The sequence below is a fragment of the Trachurus japonicus genome, chromosome 14 (assembly GCF_045865225.1).
Source record: "Trachurus japonicus isolate A0001 chromosome 14, Traja_1.0".
Lineage (NCBI taxonomy): Eukaryota > Metazoa > Chordata > Actinopteri > Carangiformes > Carangidae > Trachurus > Trachurus japonicus.
Genome location: NC_140920.1, coordinates 14,399,739 through 14,417,318, shown reverse-complemented (window position 1 = coordinate 14,417,318; position 17,580 = coordinate 14,399,739). Strand labels below are relative to the sequence as shown.

Sequence of the window (17,580 nt, the reverse complement as noted above, 5' to 3'; positions counted from 1 at the left end):
GCTGAGCACGTAAATCTTATCCATCCTACAGCACAACTCCTTCTCAGGACCTGAGGGAGGTTGGAGGGCTGGACCAAACTCAAAATGCTTGCAGTAAATAGCTGATCTGAGGGGAATCCCCCTGGAGCAAGTACGGTTGATTTCTCATTAGAGTCCCAAAATTACTCAAGTCTTAATATCAGTCTCCAAATGAGGCCAAATGTCACAGAGCAAACAGATATTATATTCTATTACTCTTACTTCTGTGCTGTCTCTTAGGTCATTATATCTGAATTAAATAACATAATAATAAAAACCGTGTTAATAAAGGCATAAATATGCTTTCTAAGTGAGGAGTGCTTTGTTCTTTCACACTATGGAAGTCTCTGGAAGCATCCACTACTGAATATGTCTAACTGTGTTAGTGTGAAGCAAGGCATTTCTTTAAAAACGGCCTATTTGCATAGTTTGCTCTGCAACCTACACAGTATAGAAGAGCGGATAAAAGGCTATTTATGCAAATGAGAATGATCTTAACACAGTGAAGGCTCTCTGCAGTGAAACAAGTGGCAACCACGACGGTCACACGAGTAGTAAAATGACTCCAAGTTTCCAACAAACTGTGACAAGTGTGAAAAGGGTGAACCAGGAAATTAGCCAATCATATTTCAGGTGCAAAAGCTAAGACAGTGTAATTGAGATGTGCGTGGGAAAGAAGATGTGTAAGAAAGCAGTAGCTTAGAGAATGTAGCAGGTCCCAACATTTTGGGATAAGTTTAAAAAGATGGGCAGAAGCTGAGCCTGGGGGGAAATAGCTGCTAGAGCATGTTAAAGAATGTGCACATCAAGCCTATACTTGTCAAAGAGAGATAGTATCACAGGTATTTACATGGGAGGGCACTCACACACTCTCTACTTATGCACATAGTTTAAACTCCCCTCTGTTGCATTACTTAATATGATATGACAGTATGACTTGCTATCTTTAAATTCAACACATTGCATATGAGCAGAGCACAGGGAATACTAGTTTTTTTGGTGGGGTTTTTTCTGTTGGCATGAGGAAATGTGTCAGGCCATATTTGTAAGTGAAATTAGGTTTATCTTTCAGAAAGACTTTGACTACAGCCTTACTCAAAGATTATCAGAGCATGTGGTTTTTGGTGTGCGTGTATAGTGTATGGCTCTGTGCCTGTTTGCCTCTTGCTCCCCTCTGCTGGGATTTCCATGATACTGCAACTTGTTTTGCCTTCATATCAGAGCAGAATGTGAAACCAGGACGACTCAATGTAGTTGCATTAATACAATGCATACACACAAGGTGTAGGTATGGTAGGGAATAAAACTGTGATCGAGATTAGCATTATAATTATAATTCAAAACACAACTTCTGTCATCAAGAGGAAAATAAACTTAGTCTGGGTAAAATCTGTACAAATTCTCATGTAAGGGTTTTTGTTTTGTTTTTTTGAATAGTCAAAAAATACTCGGACATAAGATAATTTTTTCCCCAAAAAATTCAAAAAAAACAAAACAGTTTCATCATCTGAATCAGCCAAATTGATAAAACATTTTGAGCACACCTAGTCCTAAAGTCTAATCTCACCACCTCATTCCATCAATGCTTATTGCTCTTTGGTGAATTGACTGTACTGCCGTGGCTTTGTCCTCCTTTTGCAAGTATTTCTGTCTTGCCCTACAAAGAGAGAATTGAGCCTTTTGGGACAGAAAAGAATTAAGTTTGTTCCTCAGTCTACAGAGCATAATTAGATTTCTGCAGATTACAGTTAGTCTGTGATTTTGTCAAATGCTCCTGTCACAAATGTTTTAGAAGAAGTTAATATATCAGCATAAGCTGCATGAGAATTATTTCTCTCTACTGATGACATTTTTTCTTTGTGTGTTTTCACTACATTTAAGGACTGTTTTCTAGGGCTTGGACTATATGCTTTTCTCCCAATTCGATTATTTTACGATTTTTTGGGTGCCGATTAGGCCTGAAACGATTACTCGAGTAATTCGAATAATTCCATTACAAAAAATGATCAAGGCAATTTTTCCTGAATCGAAGTCAATTCCACTAAGCGGTTCTGACACAATGTAAGGCAGCATAACATAATATAAACATGTGTGTTTAATGTGTTCTCTAATCGAGATGAACGCTGGTGAGAACGAGTCGATATTGATGGCTATGACGTCCCTGACATTTACACTTCGGATGAAAAGAGATCAAAATATGAAGATTTAACCTGCATCTGGGCGCTGATCAGCTGATCCAGAGCACAATAGACGTGGCTGCTCAGCTGTAGCAGCGTATGTGTGTCTTATAATAACAAGAAAAAAAGCACACAAAAAAAACGGGATCGTCCTCTCAATTGACGATAGAGGGTTGGTTTGCTGATTGGCATAAGCCTAGTCCCAGACATTCAATAGAGTATTTTAATCTTATCAGTTATCGGTTATGAATACGGTAAGTTAACGAGCGTAGGTTATCTTAGCTTGCTGCAGCGCTGTATACTGAAGCCTGTGAGGGCGCGCAAAGAGACAGAGGAAACATTAATAAAAAAATCGATTTTTGAAGTTTATGAAACGATTCCGAATCGTAGAGGATAAGAATTGCAATTCTTACATGAATCAATTCTTTCCCCCACCCCTACTGTTTTCCTTGAGTGGTGTGAATACCATCTATTCTGTATACTAATTCTCTATGCTAATGTGCTGCTCATGCTACACCAGCTGTATCGTGTAATGTGCTGCCAAAGACCTTCATTTCTACCGAAAAAGGCATTCAGAATTTCTGATGGTCCATAACATGTGCGTGTCAGTAGCTGAATGTTTCTGGGCTTGCATTTGTACTTTCACAAAACTGTAAAATAACAGCTGTTTAAATTTTTAGTTTACAGTAATAAAATATAATATCCAGATAATATATTTTTTTACATTTAGGTTTTGGTAATAGTTTCAAAATTACTTTGTGTTGTTTCAAAGGGGCTCTCAATCAGTGGTATATCCAACAAACTAGGATTCCTATTGAAAACATGGGAAAATGCAGTCAAGAGACCAAAGACTGAAGTGAGTCTGCTACATTTGAAACACACAGTCTAATCCAACACAACAACACCACTAACTACAGCCTCAAGGGAATCAACACCATAGAGCTAAATCAACAATTCTCTAGTGTTATCCAAAACCAAAGGTAATTGGATTGGATTGTACAGGTATACAGGCCTACAGGCCTACCGGTAATATATCAGGAACTCTTGGGCAAAACCTAAATATCTCCAGTCTAAAATACTACACATTTGAAAAGTTCATTGTTTATCATCAGCAAACACATATTATGGGTGCATGTTAACTTAATGTAGGCAGGTGAGGCCTGAGGTGAAGCGTACCTGCGAGGGCCTTGATGCGTGAGCGCTCAAAGAGTCGTGCTGAACTGTTCTCATTATCCCAGTCAGTTTCTGCTGCCAGATCCCAGCGGTTGTTGATGTCATTATACTGCTGCTGGATCTCCAAGCTGTCAAAGTCCGTCGGCGAGATGGTGCTCATGGTGCCCAGGCTGGAGGAAAACACATTCAACCTACAATCCAGACGGAGATAAAAAAAAAACAAAAATAAAAAAAAACATCCAAAGTTAGTGAAAAGAGAGAGGTCAGAGGGAATTTCATAAAAGCTCGACAAGACTGACCCTTGAAATGTTTGCGAGGTAAATCAGTTTAAAAACAGAACTTCTATTTCTGTTTCATTTGGGGCAAGATGATGCACTGTAACATACATCACCCACACTCTCTCCACACAGCCTCTCAGCTGCACTCTACTTTTATATTTTCAAATGGCAGTCATATGCAAATAGCAGCTTAGACAGTACAACTGCCAGAGTGTGTTATGAGATAAAAAAAAAACTTTGAGATAAGCTCGGCAACTGTCATGAAGTCGTAAAATTAGCCAACCAGTAATTCAATATAACTGCTCCTGTAAAACCAGGGCAGCTCCAGTAATCTCATTTAAGCCTGAGTGTCAATGGCAGAAGCAACCTCTATCTACACTGATTAGATCTGGACTTGTCTTGCACATGTGTGAGACCTAGAAAGGTACACTTTGTGTGCAAAACCTTTGCGCGCACACGCAGACAGACACACACAAACAGAGCCAAAGATAAGATCAAGTGCCTAAATATCAATATGCATTGTATCAATAATTACAGATTTTGATGCTTTCAAACAATATTTCCATGAAACATGTCTTACTAAAGAAGTCGCTCGTAGGTGATAAGAGGAAGGGAGGTTGATTGGTTATTTTGTTTGAAAATGCTGTGGAAATATAATGTTGCTTTGTACAGTATAAAAAATGTTATCCTTCTGCCATTTTGAGTGCAGAAATGCATTTAAATGAACAAAACAAAACATGGCAACATGCACACTGCAAGTTACTGGATGGTGCACTCATAATATCTCTGGTAAAAGATTCAACGTGAGACACAGCAGCAGGCATCAGACGGGCAACAACTGAAGTCATATCAAAATCAATCAAGATTTATAAATTGTGCAGGAGTGGAAGGACAGGCTTTGATTTGGGACACTATCCAATTTGAGAAATAGCATTGTGTTTGTCAAAAAGTACTACCAGCAAACTGCTTGACTCAAAATGACAGTCACCTCAAAACGTTGTTTTAAATCTGTTCTTCTGTCAGTATAGTAGTTTCCTACACTGTATATTTTCTTTGGTCATACTAAACAGTGACGAGTGAAGACTTAGCAGAGCATACAGACCAACACCTGACACTACATTCGTATTTTTAAATGTTCTTAAGGTTCAACTGGATGGTGGTAACATAGATTAATGTACGTATGTATGATAATCATTCTGCCATATGTGAAGATGAGTAAAACATGAGTAAAGGATTCTCTAGTACTCTATGTACTACAAAGGTGTCTACACAATGTGATATGTCAGCTGTGAAGGATTGTGGGTGTCTACTTGATGCTGTTCAGCTGTAACATGGTTGGAGTAACACAGCTTCTGTATGTTCAATCAATACAAGATCAGGCTATATTTATGCTTCAGGTGTCCACCACCCTGGAGTTTTCAAGGCCCTGAAACTGAGCCCGCTGGAAACGCTGCTGGACCCACAGAAATGCCCGCAACAATGACACAGACATAATGACTTTTACTGCCTCTGCACTTGCTGTCGGTCTGTCAGGTGAATTCATTTGAAGAATTACCAACAATATGTGGCTAGTAGTTAAATTAGTGCATACCCACTTTAATATAGTAATCTAATGGATTTATGGTTGGATATTGTTTGGGTTTTTTTTAAGTCAAAAAGAAGTTGTGATACCAGCGATCACAGATGATGGAGTAGCCTATGGTAATGATTCTCTCTAAACATGTTATTGCAGACTACAAATATTTGAAACATTAATTTACAATACACAGTTTGCAAAGTTTACAAATCAGCAGAACTTGTTGTAAATCCGCTGTATGCTTCAAAATAATATTCAACATCTCACCAGCCTTTGTCCTCACTGATGCAACCCTCGCATAGGGCTCCAGCAATAAGAGCTTAGTAATACTGTTGGATTCTCAACTTCCCACAGATTTGCTGAATATCAGACTTTAAAACGTGTCCAATCAGTGATAGTGTTTATGTTAATTTGTTCATTTCACTTCATTGTTTAAAAAAAAATGTATGACACTAAGCACATAAGACCAGACCATCCTGTCCTTAGTATTATGCAGACACTCAATGGGGGATCACCATCAAGACAAAATCCCCACTAGAGACCCATTAACTAACTGGGGCCATTTGTTTAAGAGCATTCAAGAGTATTTAACAGATTAATAGCTGTGGTTGAATAGTCAGTTTGCTAAAACCTGTTAGTTTATCTTTTGTTGTGTCTAGTGGCTGTGATTTACTTAAACTGAGGTGATGGAGGGGAGAGGGGATGTGGTAAGATGATGGTAGGGTGTTAGAGGAGCTTTCTCTAAGCTTAGCAGTTAGCATGCCTCCTCAGTCATGCTATGAATGAATTGAATCCTCAACCAATACATTTAATGCACAGAGAAAACAGATCCCCCCATTTAGCCATATATGCTCACAATCATGACTGGCATGGTGAGTTTAGTCAAGTCTTTGTTAGACTGCACTGTGTTACAATGAGACGATAAAAGATGGAGAATGGGGAACTCTAGAGAAGATTAAGTAGGGCAGCTAAGCAGTACATTGCTGCACATTAATGAGGCTGTGTATTAATTTTCCTATCTTTTTCTTGATGTGTGATGGAAAACCAATAAATCAGCTGATGGCAGTGAATGATCTTGTCATCAGATAGGACCATTCTTGGACTAATCAAGTCATGCCAAGTCATGTACTGACTAAATCCACCCAGGAGATTACTAACAAACAGTTGACAGAAATAGCTATCATTGCCATATCATGATAGCTATCATTGCTGTATAATGATAGCTATTTCTGTCAACTGTTTGTTAGTAATCTCCTATGGCAATAGCATAATCGAGCAAAATGTAAAAGTTTAAAACTTCAATAAAATGTTCCACTCAGAAAGCTAAGATGTCGTTTCACAGCAGTCTGCAGCTATTCTGTGTTAAAACTGCAAGTAGAGTTTTGCTCTCAGTAATTATCTGCAGCTGTATACTGTAGCATGGGGGTGGTTTAATGTTTTTCTGCACCACACTATTACAGGGTTTTTTGTGTTCTATATCTGGTGTATTTTGTGCGCAGTTTTCTCCTCTGTATAGCTAAACCCAGGCAGAACGGGGCGGAGGATCCATTAGGTGACCAGGTCACAATGAGCTGTGTAAGGATGATTTTTTTGGCTAACGTTTTGTTGAAACGATCCAATTCTACTATATTGTTTATGATCATCTACAGGCTGACATACAATTTTACAAATATCATTAATAAATTTAGTTTTTAATCAGACCATGGAAGTGTCCATCGTCCAAGTAAACCTCACTATTGTTGAGCCAAGTCAAACAAGTCCCACACATTCCAGCTATAAAAAATAAAACAAAACCCTGGCAAATCCTATTAGTGGCAGATTAAGAAGTGGCTGGCAATAGAAACTAAATGCAGGGATTAGAGAATAAGGCAGAACAACGCCTCCACACTGCCCCCCGACCTGTCACCTCTCTACTCACTGGCACCCCAGGACTCCACTGGTGCTTTGAACCAACTGTGTGTAGGAAGTGAGCATGTTATTCCTGAGTCCCATTTAGTGGTTGGATCTCTACAATAATAATAAAAATAATCATAATAATCACAGTCGGTCCACAAACATCAATTTTGACAACTCTCATCCTTTTAAATTAATGTCCTCAACATCACCAGGTCTAATTATGAGGCAAATTTAGAAATAAACAGATATAATTTAAGGGCATACTATACAATGTGTGTTGCTGTTGACAATGAGCTAAGAGGTAAGATTTCTACACAGCTTAAATAATCAAAATGTCACGGCACGGAGGCAAGAGCCAAAAACAGGACACATTATCCAGGACAGGCCTGGCAGCGATGAAGTCCGTGACAATCCATCTGTGGGAGTGGACGAGAGCAGGGGCTGGATGGGGGCAGGACCAGTGAGGTCACAAGAGTCTGGCGAATGGAGGGCAATCCTCCCCTTGTTGTGGATGGGAAGAGGCTTTACTCAGGGTGTGCGCTAATCACTCCTCAATGGATCAGACAAACAATCCCTTGACCTACTATGATACAACCTACTACTTATCCTCCAACACACAACAGTGTGGCACAACACCGCACATGAAAGCTGAGCTAACCTATTACACCCTGGCCTACCACCACCAACAGCATCCCACACGTACAGTGCTTCTGAAAGCCACACATACAAATCCTCCCACTCAGAATGTAACCATTAGCATTCAGCACACAAAATGGACTGGTTGAACAACTAATATTGTGCTAGCAGCTGAATAGTGTCACAGAAACACCTCCCCCTGTTCAAGAGAGATTCAAATCAGAGATGGAAAACAAACCTGCAACTTTAAATTTGCTCTGCAAAGCAAACAGGCATAAAGACGCCTTTTCAGTTCTTGTTCTTGTTTAAACACTAACCTTCTGGAGACATCAGATGTTAGCCCCCGAAGCTACAGCAATTCAACTTCCAACAATACTCGCATTAGGAGGAAAAAGACACAGACAGGCAGACAGATGTGTCACGGAAAGGGGGCATAAAAGAGATTCTATGAAAGAAAATCCCCTCAGGGCCTAATCCACAAATAAATAACAAAGGACACACATTAATGTAATGAAGAATTTAAAACATGCTACATATCCTCTAATAATACTCTCTGTACACTTGCTAGTGCAATCAGAACATAAAAACAAACAAAAAATAATAATTCAGTGACATCTTGTCTCCATTTGAGACTAACCTTTTCACACATGGCTGCATTGTGCTTTCTGTAGAATACCTAGTGAATAGCTTTCCTGATAATGGGAAGAGTGAAAGTGGGACACAGAGGAACTGGCCTGAAGGCTAAACCCCGGCTTCTGCCCAGACAGGCACACATCAGGCTATCCCTCACAGCAGAGTGACACCGGCTAAGAAAGCAGGGCAGCGCCGCCAGCAGCATGATGGGCAGAGCCACCACCTCTCTCTGTCTCACTCTCCATCATCATCCCTCTTCCCTCCCTCCCGGAGCTGCTTGCCTTCGCCCAGCTGGTCTGTTTGTCAATGCACCCGTTAATCAGGCAAAGAGGAAAAGAGAAATGGAGCCCACAATCAGTTGCCTGCAGGGAATTAGGCCTGTGCACATGAGCCAGCCACACAGCCACCGCGCGCGCACCAGGGGAATTGGGTAGACACACACACATACACACAACCAACCACTCCCTGTAATGTCAAACAAAGGAGCCATAAACCTTGCCATAAAATCCATTACAAACACCACAGTGTGAGACTGGTATTCTAAATACACAATTATTACGTTCTGAACGTTTTACTGAAAACTGATTACTGCAAACTAAGCAGCCAAATTTCTGCACACTAATTTTAATGAGTTCAAGCTGGGGGAGCACCTCTGTGTTGCCCAAAATCAGCCTGTGATACACAGATGAGCCTGAAGGGCGGGGTGGCAGATCCCAAAATGCAGCCCACAAAGCCTGCCCCACCAAACTGGCCCCATACAATAGAGGAGTCAGCAGAGAGTTGGGGCCAGCCGTTCGAGCCTTTCCTGTTTGCAGAGATGAGGCTGCCAGAGGCACATATGTATCAGAGGCCCCTCCACAGGCTGCTGATCCTGGCTTCAATGCCCTGCTGAATAGGACAGCAGAGGGCCTTTGTTGACCTGTAGCATCACATTCATCAAAAACTCAAGCGGCCAGCATGCCCTTGACACATAGACATGTTACTTTGGTTTAAGGCACCAACTCTGAATGCATAAATATCTTATTTAAAAGATAAAAGCAGATATAAAATAAAAAACCATAATATAAGTGGAATTTTTAAATTAAAACAGTCCAGAAAATAATAATAGAAAAGCACCTTAAAATATATAAATGCAAAATTACTTTACGAAGATGGTGAGATTATACACCTGATATCTTCATTACCATCTTCCCACTGTGATGGGGATTGTGGCCTATATATAAGTTTTATTACCACTATTTTCTACCACTGCCAGAGCATGGCCAAAGTCAGGTGAGAGTTATAGTGGTTGCTGTTCCTGTCCTGCTTCTACTCAATGAGTCCTGAGCTTAGCCTGTGCTTTTAAGTACATTTGGCTGGAAGTCACAGCAGCATCAATCTCTGGCACTGCCAGAAGTCCAAATTAAAAGCATCAGTGAATGAAATATTCATGCAGATAAGGCTAATCTACTGTGGATTGATTCTTGCCATTTGAAAACACACAAGACCAAATGCAGACATACCGTAAGCACTGACAGCATGCCCATGCTGCTGTGTGTGTTAAGAGAGTCTGTGAGGTAGTGGTGATACATGTTCATGATGAGATTCATATCAGACTTCAATGGGTCTGTCTGCTTAATTTTGTAAAATAACTTGATCAAAAGTATCACATCAAACACATCTATAATACCTAATCTAATGGGGTGGACAAAAGTACCTCACACAAACTGAGTTCTAATATAAACATAAATATGGATGTAAAACTACAGCACAAGCCCCCTAACAGCCCTGCATCTTCAGCCTCAGATGTTCTCAAACACCTGCAGCCACCTACAAATCCTAATACCAAGCTCAACAGTGTGGAAGAGGTTTTTCTTAACCTTTCGAAAAGGGGTGCTTCATACTTCTGGTTTTACATTCCTTTTCTTTTCCTATAGTTTCATAATACAGTTTTCTGGCTGAGTTGTATCTGGTTTATAAATAGGGATTCAATCGTTACTGCAGTTTGATTTTTTTTTTTTTTTTTTTAAATCTGGTTGACAGTTAACAGCGAAAAACCTGGGAAATACTGAGCTAGAGTAGGGGATAACATGCATTATAGGGTTGAAAGCCACATTCAAATTACCAGCTTGATAGGTGTTTTAAAACAGCTGCTGCCTAAAGTAGAACTGACTAATAACTCATGAGCAAAAATTCCAAATTGCAACCTTGGTAAAAGAAAAAAAAAAGTCCCAATCTGTCAAAAGGAGGTCTTGCACCACAAAATCTGTGATATGAAACTGAAGAAAACCCAAAAGGTTTAGGATGACAAACTAAACACGAGCAATTAATGCTATTTATTGGGTTTAGATTGCCAACAGTTCCTTTTAATATAGGTAATGAAATCGCCAAATACTGCCCAGAGAAATGTCTGAAAATATCAAAGATGCTATAACTTGGCATTGCACTATGATTTAAGTGAGATATTATGTTCTTATATTGTGTTATTTCTTAGGGGGGTGTAGATTTTCTGCCAAGTGGCACTAAAAGTTAAGCATCCTCAATCTTTACAAAATGAGGAACTTATCAATTATGAACATACTGTAAACATAAAGCTTTAATAGTACACAAGGTGCTGTAAAAGCTTTGGAAAGATGGTTGTGTGACTGTGCATGAACATGCCGCCATGTTTGCCCCTGTTCTGCCCTTACTCAGTCACCCACAGCACTTCTCTGACATTATTAAAAATAGAGGAGATGTACCCTGCCCTTCCCCTGAACCATTTAGCATTTAGCTATGTGATTCTAACTCTACTGCCACACACAGCATTACAGCTACCATAGTGTCATATGGATATTTTGCAGCCCACAGGGCTCTTGATTTACAGCTGTTGGACCAGACTCAGAGTAGACATGCTTAGTACTGTATATTATTCACAAAGGAATATTGGAAAATATACTAATAGTATGTGGGCAGAGTACTACTGTATAGGAATGCAATTTGACGTTAGTCCTGATATGTATAAGATGAGGAAGATATTGCAATTAAAAGCTGGGTTTAAGATAAAAATGTATCACAAAATAAGTCATGTTTTTGTGGAAATCATGTTTTTGTGGAAATCATTTTCATGTTACAAACTGCATTGCTTTGTTTTGAAGACACTATAATATTCATGCTGATGGCCTACTTTTTAAAATTCATGAAATAAAATTGGTATCTTACAGTGAGTGATGCTCAAATGTAGACTTGAATCTGAATCCTCTCTGAATTGATCCCATTTGTCAAAAATACTTTATAACCCCCATGGGTTTATCGTTAAAGATTTCACGCAGAGTTATATTATTGTGGTATATATCCCTCCTCAACTGTTTGAGGACTGATTTTGACTGATTTAAGGCAGTGGATTAAGAGCAACACTCTGGCTACAAGTCAACAACAGTGTCATTTTTGGGCCATCACAACACAGGGCGCATGTGCTTTCAGAGGATTTAACATTTGAAAGCACCACACGTAAAAGATTGGGTAGATTGAGGCTGAACAGACCCAGTCTAAATTCTCCACTGTACTTTAAGATATTGACAAAAATGAAATGTAAAAAAAAAAAACTGCACATCAGACAGCAACACTAATTGCACAAGGCATACACTGAGCTAGTGATATGGTTCACTGCAGCACAATGAATGTGTGAATAGCAGGAGGTGAAAAAAGCTTGTTTGAGAGGGATTTTGAGAATCAGCACTATGGGGGGCCCACATTCACCGTGTCATTCCCATTGTTGCTGTTCATCTAGACAGCCATCCAGCCAGCCAACCTATCTATCATCACAATCCATCTGTCTTTCCATCAAAAAGCATCTAGTTATTTCAACCAGTGGCTAAGAACACAACACCAAGATATAATCTTACTAGGATTTCTGGAGGCAAGAATTATGAGCAAACAAAATATGTACAGGTGTAATTTCACTGTTTGGTCTCTGGTCATATCACAGCGGGCAGCTTCTGCAGCGTGATTTTAGCTTCAGCTCCAAAGGAATGCCATTAGTTATTAAATATGCTGCATGTGGCCTGCAACAACCTTAACCTCAGGCTGCCTGCAGACAATGCTCCATGAGCATCATTTCAACAAGGTGAGCAGTGAAGGAAAGTCATCATGTTGCCCTCTAGTGGTACTATTCCAAACTAACTAACTAGAAGTGTGGCTTCTCCCTGGGGAATCACGAGCAAGTTTACAATTCATCAAAATAATTGGTCGTCTTTGCAGTAACCACATAGATGAACTTGTCATTCTTTCAATCTACTGGAAGTTCAGTCTGGCAGAATAATCAATTGTGTCCGTGATGCATTTGTCTCAATGCCATACAGTATAGCCACGTGATAAGGACAAACAACAACTATTTTGAATTTGTACTTCCACTATCATTGACAATAATGACACTTTGGGTATGAATATTTAGATATGGAAGCAACATTGTCTGTTTACAATGTTATAATGATGGCCAAAAAATAGGGACATTAATCATTTTTATAAGCATGTATTTTAACACATTTATGTAGGTAATGTGTCTCTTGACATTTTCACAGTCACACCAGGAAAAATAAAATATTTGAGTCAAAGAATATCACTAAATGGTAACACTCAAGATATTGTTAGTGGTTTCCAGTTGATTTCCTATTTTTACTCCTAGTATGAGTATGAAACTTGCCTCTTGTTCAAGTGGTCCTTAATCATGTTGCCATGGTGACTTACTGTGCAGAGTTGTTTTTCATAGATAATAAAGTAAAATGAGCAAAGTTAGCTTTTGGTTGAACATGGAGGTGCTGAGCAGACAGAATTTGAAAAATATTATACATGAAATATTCATGTTTACTTTACAAAGGTTCACAGAGGGAAACCTCAGATTTGCTTAACCCACTTCCCACTGTACACTGTACAGTACTACACTTAATTGCTTCATTCTTTGAATGAGATTGTCACATCTGTCAAGTCAGTCAGTATAAAGTTGGTTTGGGGACAGAGGAACAGGAAGCAGCAATGACCAAATATCTGTTGTGGACCTTCTACAAGAGGCTGTGAAACATTTACAGGGGGAGCAACAAACAGTTCATCTGGACAGAATTGCCTTTGTCCTTTAGTGCTAGCGCCAGGCAAAAATAATCAATTGCTGAGGATTATCCAATGCAATGTTAGGCCTGCCACTATCAGGGTGACAGACAGGCTGAGTCCTTACTAACACAATGAAATAAATGAAAGAGACATTAGGGAAACCCTGGGTGCGAAGTATAAAGATCCAAGATAGAAATCGGTAACAGAAGTCGTTAAGATTGTATTAAAACAAATAAAAAGGACCGCAACTGACAGAGACATGGAATGACTATAACCTAATTGATAAAATGATCAAGAAATGTTTGCTTTATTGCTTTTGTGGTTGTATAGTGATTATACAACTTAAAGCTGAGCTTCAGTGATGATTTTGTCTTCATATAAACCACTTTTCAGGTCACAAAGCAGAAGGGGAGGGAGGGAGAAAAGGGCAGGGGTTTGACATGTAACAAAATGAACCCCTGGCTTTCCATCATACCCTCTTGATGACTGCAATTTGTTGCATTCAGCATGCAATCAATGTGTAAATCTGACACTGAATATAGAGTGAGCCGAAAACCAGAGATGTGCTTTACTGGGCGACACCGATACAGAGTGGGTAGCACGAAAACCATCAATTTGCTTCCACAAAACAGAGCTGAACATTGCTCTTACCAAAGACCCAGAACAGCATGTTGTAATGTCAGTGAAAAACAAGTTGGTCAACTATTTGTATTCATCCAGCATTATACCTCTGCTAGGCAACTGTACAGTTTTGCCTTTACATTTAATTCTCTCAGAAAATCAGCAGAAAATAATCATCCATCAATATATCCCTTCATCTTAACCATTACTCTCTGGGGGCTAGCCCCCGATTTTTGGCATAAAGAAACAAATTTGAAACAGCTAATCAATATTGAGGATTTAAAAAGTTGATTTCGTTATAATGAATGAAATGTGTTTTTTTTTCTGCCATTATAGCATTTTTTCACTTGTCTCTGGACCATGAGACATGGTTTACACGTGGTAGCCAGCAAATGTCATCTCTCAATATCGCTGTAATCACAGGCATCATCTTAAATAAATGCTTGATGGACATGTGGCAGACTCGCACTTAACAAAACAACTTGTTCACTGGCCCTTTGTTTTCCAATATATTTTGACAGTAAGTCCTCTTTTTTTCCAACATAGTTTAACCTGATGCATCCCTGCTATGAGTCACAGTCTAGGCCAGGCACGCAGTATAAATCTCAGTCCTATCATAACATAACCACAGAGCCACACAATGTCGAGAGCGAAAAAAAACCCTGCAGCTTTAGAAGAAGATGCCAGCACTACTATCCCATCTCTTGGTATGTTAAGGATAACAACCTGGCTAGCCAACAGGCAACAGGACCTAAGGATTCACTGTCTGGCTTGGTCGTGGAGAACACGCAGATGATAAAAATGTGGCTGCGTTTGACATCGATTCAAACAAAGGCAAGAGACAGGCATAGAGACATATATAGAGAGATGGTCCCTAGTAACGTTAACTAACATGAGGCGTTGCAGTCAGTACACCTCCCAACCAGGCGGCTAACACACCAGAAACATAGATGGTTTTATTTCAAACAGCATCTCTTTCAGACTTTCTTTCCACCCCCACAAAAAAGAGAGAAAAAAGGCATGGGGCTGCGATACAATAAGGTTATCATCAAGCTGTAGCAGCGGTAAGCTAGCAGCAGCAGCAGCAGTCACCTGAATATCACAGACTCCCCCTCCTTTTCATTAGCTTTGTTGTTATTAGTGGGCAGCCTACTGGTGGTGGTGGTGGTGGTGGAGGATAAAAATTAAAAAAATAAATAAAAAGACAGAAAAATAAATAAACAATTAAATAAAAGCTTACCCCGTGTCTTGTCTTCTGGTGGATATTGTTTCTACCGCGACACTAAATGAGATATTTCAGCAGACATGGGGGAAAAAAATCAAATCTCTTCATTAGCTACCGAAGCGTAACGTCTGAGCTAATTCGAATTTTAACGGTTAAGAATCCCAGGTGACACTGATAACGTCTTTCCGTTAAATCCGCATCCTCGAGGAAAAAAAAGAATCTTTCCCTCCGCCGCGCGCTGCTGCTGCTGCTGCTGCTGCTGCTACAACAACCGGTGCAGCGCGTTACGAAACCGAACCAGGCTGTTTTATCTTATCTAGCTTTTCACACACACAAAAAAAAAGCGAGGGGAAGAGAGAGAGGATAATATAGGCTATATATAAAAAAAAGAAAAGATAGGCGATGAGAGGAGCTCGTTTTGAGGAGGCAGGTATGAGACGGATATCCGCAGCAGCAGCAGCAGCTTCTTCTTCCTCTTCTTCTTTGCCCCTCGGCCGAGCATCCGAAGGGCCGTCCGTCCGTAGCCTACCTCACTCACTCCCGCACCCTGTGTATTCCTGTTCCCCAACAGGGAGAAGAAAGGAAAAAAAGTGGCCGTGGTGGTGGTGGTGGTGGTGGTAGTTAGGGGTGTGTGCGTGTGTGAGGAGGGGGGTGGTGGAGGTGGTGGTGGTGGTGGCGGCGGAGGTGGAGGTGGGTGTGAGGGGGAAGGTGTGTGTGTGTGTGGGTGGGTGGGTGCTGCTGACCCTTCACAGTCACATGGGAAACACCGTGCACATCTTTCAATATTCTGAACAATAACTGCACAGAAAGAGGAAGATGCTCTAATGATCTCTGTAGGGTAGTTTATCTGGTGCTGTCCCTGGTGCTAGGCTATAACTGGTCTTTGTAGGCTATTTCAAGAAAGATTTATTTTAAATGCTCTGTATCCTTACAAACAGGCAGAGAAAATCATACAAATCTATAAATACCAGCGTAGGAAAAAAAAACAAAAAAAAACTACATATTGAATGCATCGCCTCAGTTCCATAAGGTTGCAGCCCACTCACAAATCTCACTGAGCCTCACACTATCCAGCCTTCCTCTTTGGTGCTGCTGACTAAATCATAGTCTGTAGGCCCACATTCATACAAATTAGACTGTACCCTATCCACCATAGTATAGTGCACTATTTAGATAGCTCACTTACTGTATATCATTACTTTTTACTGAGTAAATTTTATTAAAGCACTGCAATCTTGGTGTCTTATTTTCAGGATTTTCTCCATTGCATATTAAGATTTTATCTCTGGGGAACTGTTCTTGCTCTAAATTATTCCTGAGACACTATGCAGCACCTGGTTCGTGTGTGACATCCAGTCATCAAGATCTGGGTTATTTATAAAGCCCTGGAAGATCCTCATGCAAGAAAGCCTTAAGACCAGGTGCTTTCCCCTGTGATGAAGTAATGTGAGCAGTGATTTGATGGTCATTGCAACTGATTTAGAAAAAGCTTTATAGTCCATAAAGAGCATTCATGTTGGTTGCTTGTGGACAGACACTAACGATGGCACCCAAACTCCAGCGTCTAAAATATACTGTTTATTTATGCTCTCTGTCTGAGCCCCAATCCATCTGTGACACATTTTATTGTAGCTATCCACACAAATGTTCAGTGCATATCATGACATAAAAATATAAACTACTCACCTGTGAGCTTGAAATAACTGTTTTATGTGAATTCAGCAATTTCTGATTTTGAGTAGGCCTAAGTTTTAGCAACATTTATGATGTGGATAGGCAAACTAATCTGGTGCCTATATAGTTAGCATATATTTTTATAGTTGGATGAAGTGGGGAAAAAAAAGAAAAGGTGTTTTGTTGTGTCAATGTGTGTTTTTATTGATTTACTATTCTTCAGAGACATATAGGCTATTTTAGTGAAAAGAAAAGACTCACAAGACTCATCATCCTATCACAAAAAATATTTTCCTTGACTGTTTTGGACTGATGTTGTACACAAGCCAATGGCACTTCATTTGAAACTGGGGGGTCTTCTTGCATAACTTCGATTGGCCAGGTGAAATTGATTTTAAGAAAAAGTTTCACAATGTGATTTATGAGTAAAACAGGGTCAGAATTCTGATTTGTAGACTTCAGTATCACACACACTGTGGAAACTTTGCAGATTTCTGCTCCGTATTACCACACAGATTGTTGACAAAAGCTTTTCTTTCAGTTTCTTTGTGCTCTCAAATCCGATACCATTTGTCCACAGATTTTTATTCAGTCTTTCTTTTTCTTTTTCTT

At 39.8% G+C, this 17,580-nt stretch overlaps 1 protein-coding gene across 3 annotated transcripts in view; it reads right to left on the bottom strand.

Moving 5' to 3' along the window:
* Positions 1 to 15,838, bottom strand: part of sptbn2 (spectrin, beta, non-erythrocytic 2) — a 50,450-nt gene extending 34,612 nt beyond the window's left edge. For 2 of the 3 annotated variants that reach the window (XM_085797827.1, XM_085797828.1), the window contains exons 1-2: positions 15,310 to 15,767; positions 3,372 to 3,559 (exon numbers count right to left, since the gene is read on the bottom strand). In XM_085797827.1, the coding sequence (XP_085653953.1) occupies positions 3,372 to 3,528 (157 nt within the window). In that variant the 5' untranslated portion in view covers positions 3,529 to 3,559; positions 15,310 to 15,767. Of the gene's footprint in view, positions 1 to 3,371; positions 3,560 to 15,309 lie in introns of all 3 variants that reach the window. The other variant, XM_085797832.1, reaches the window with a different exon arrangement.
* Positions 15,839 to 17,580: the final 1,742 nt, after the last annotated feature.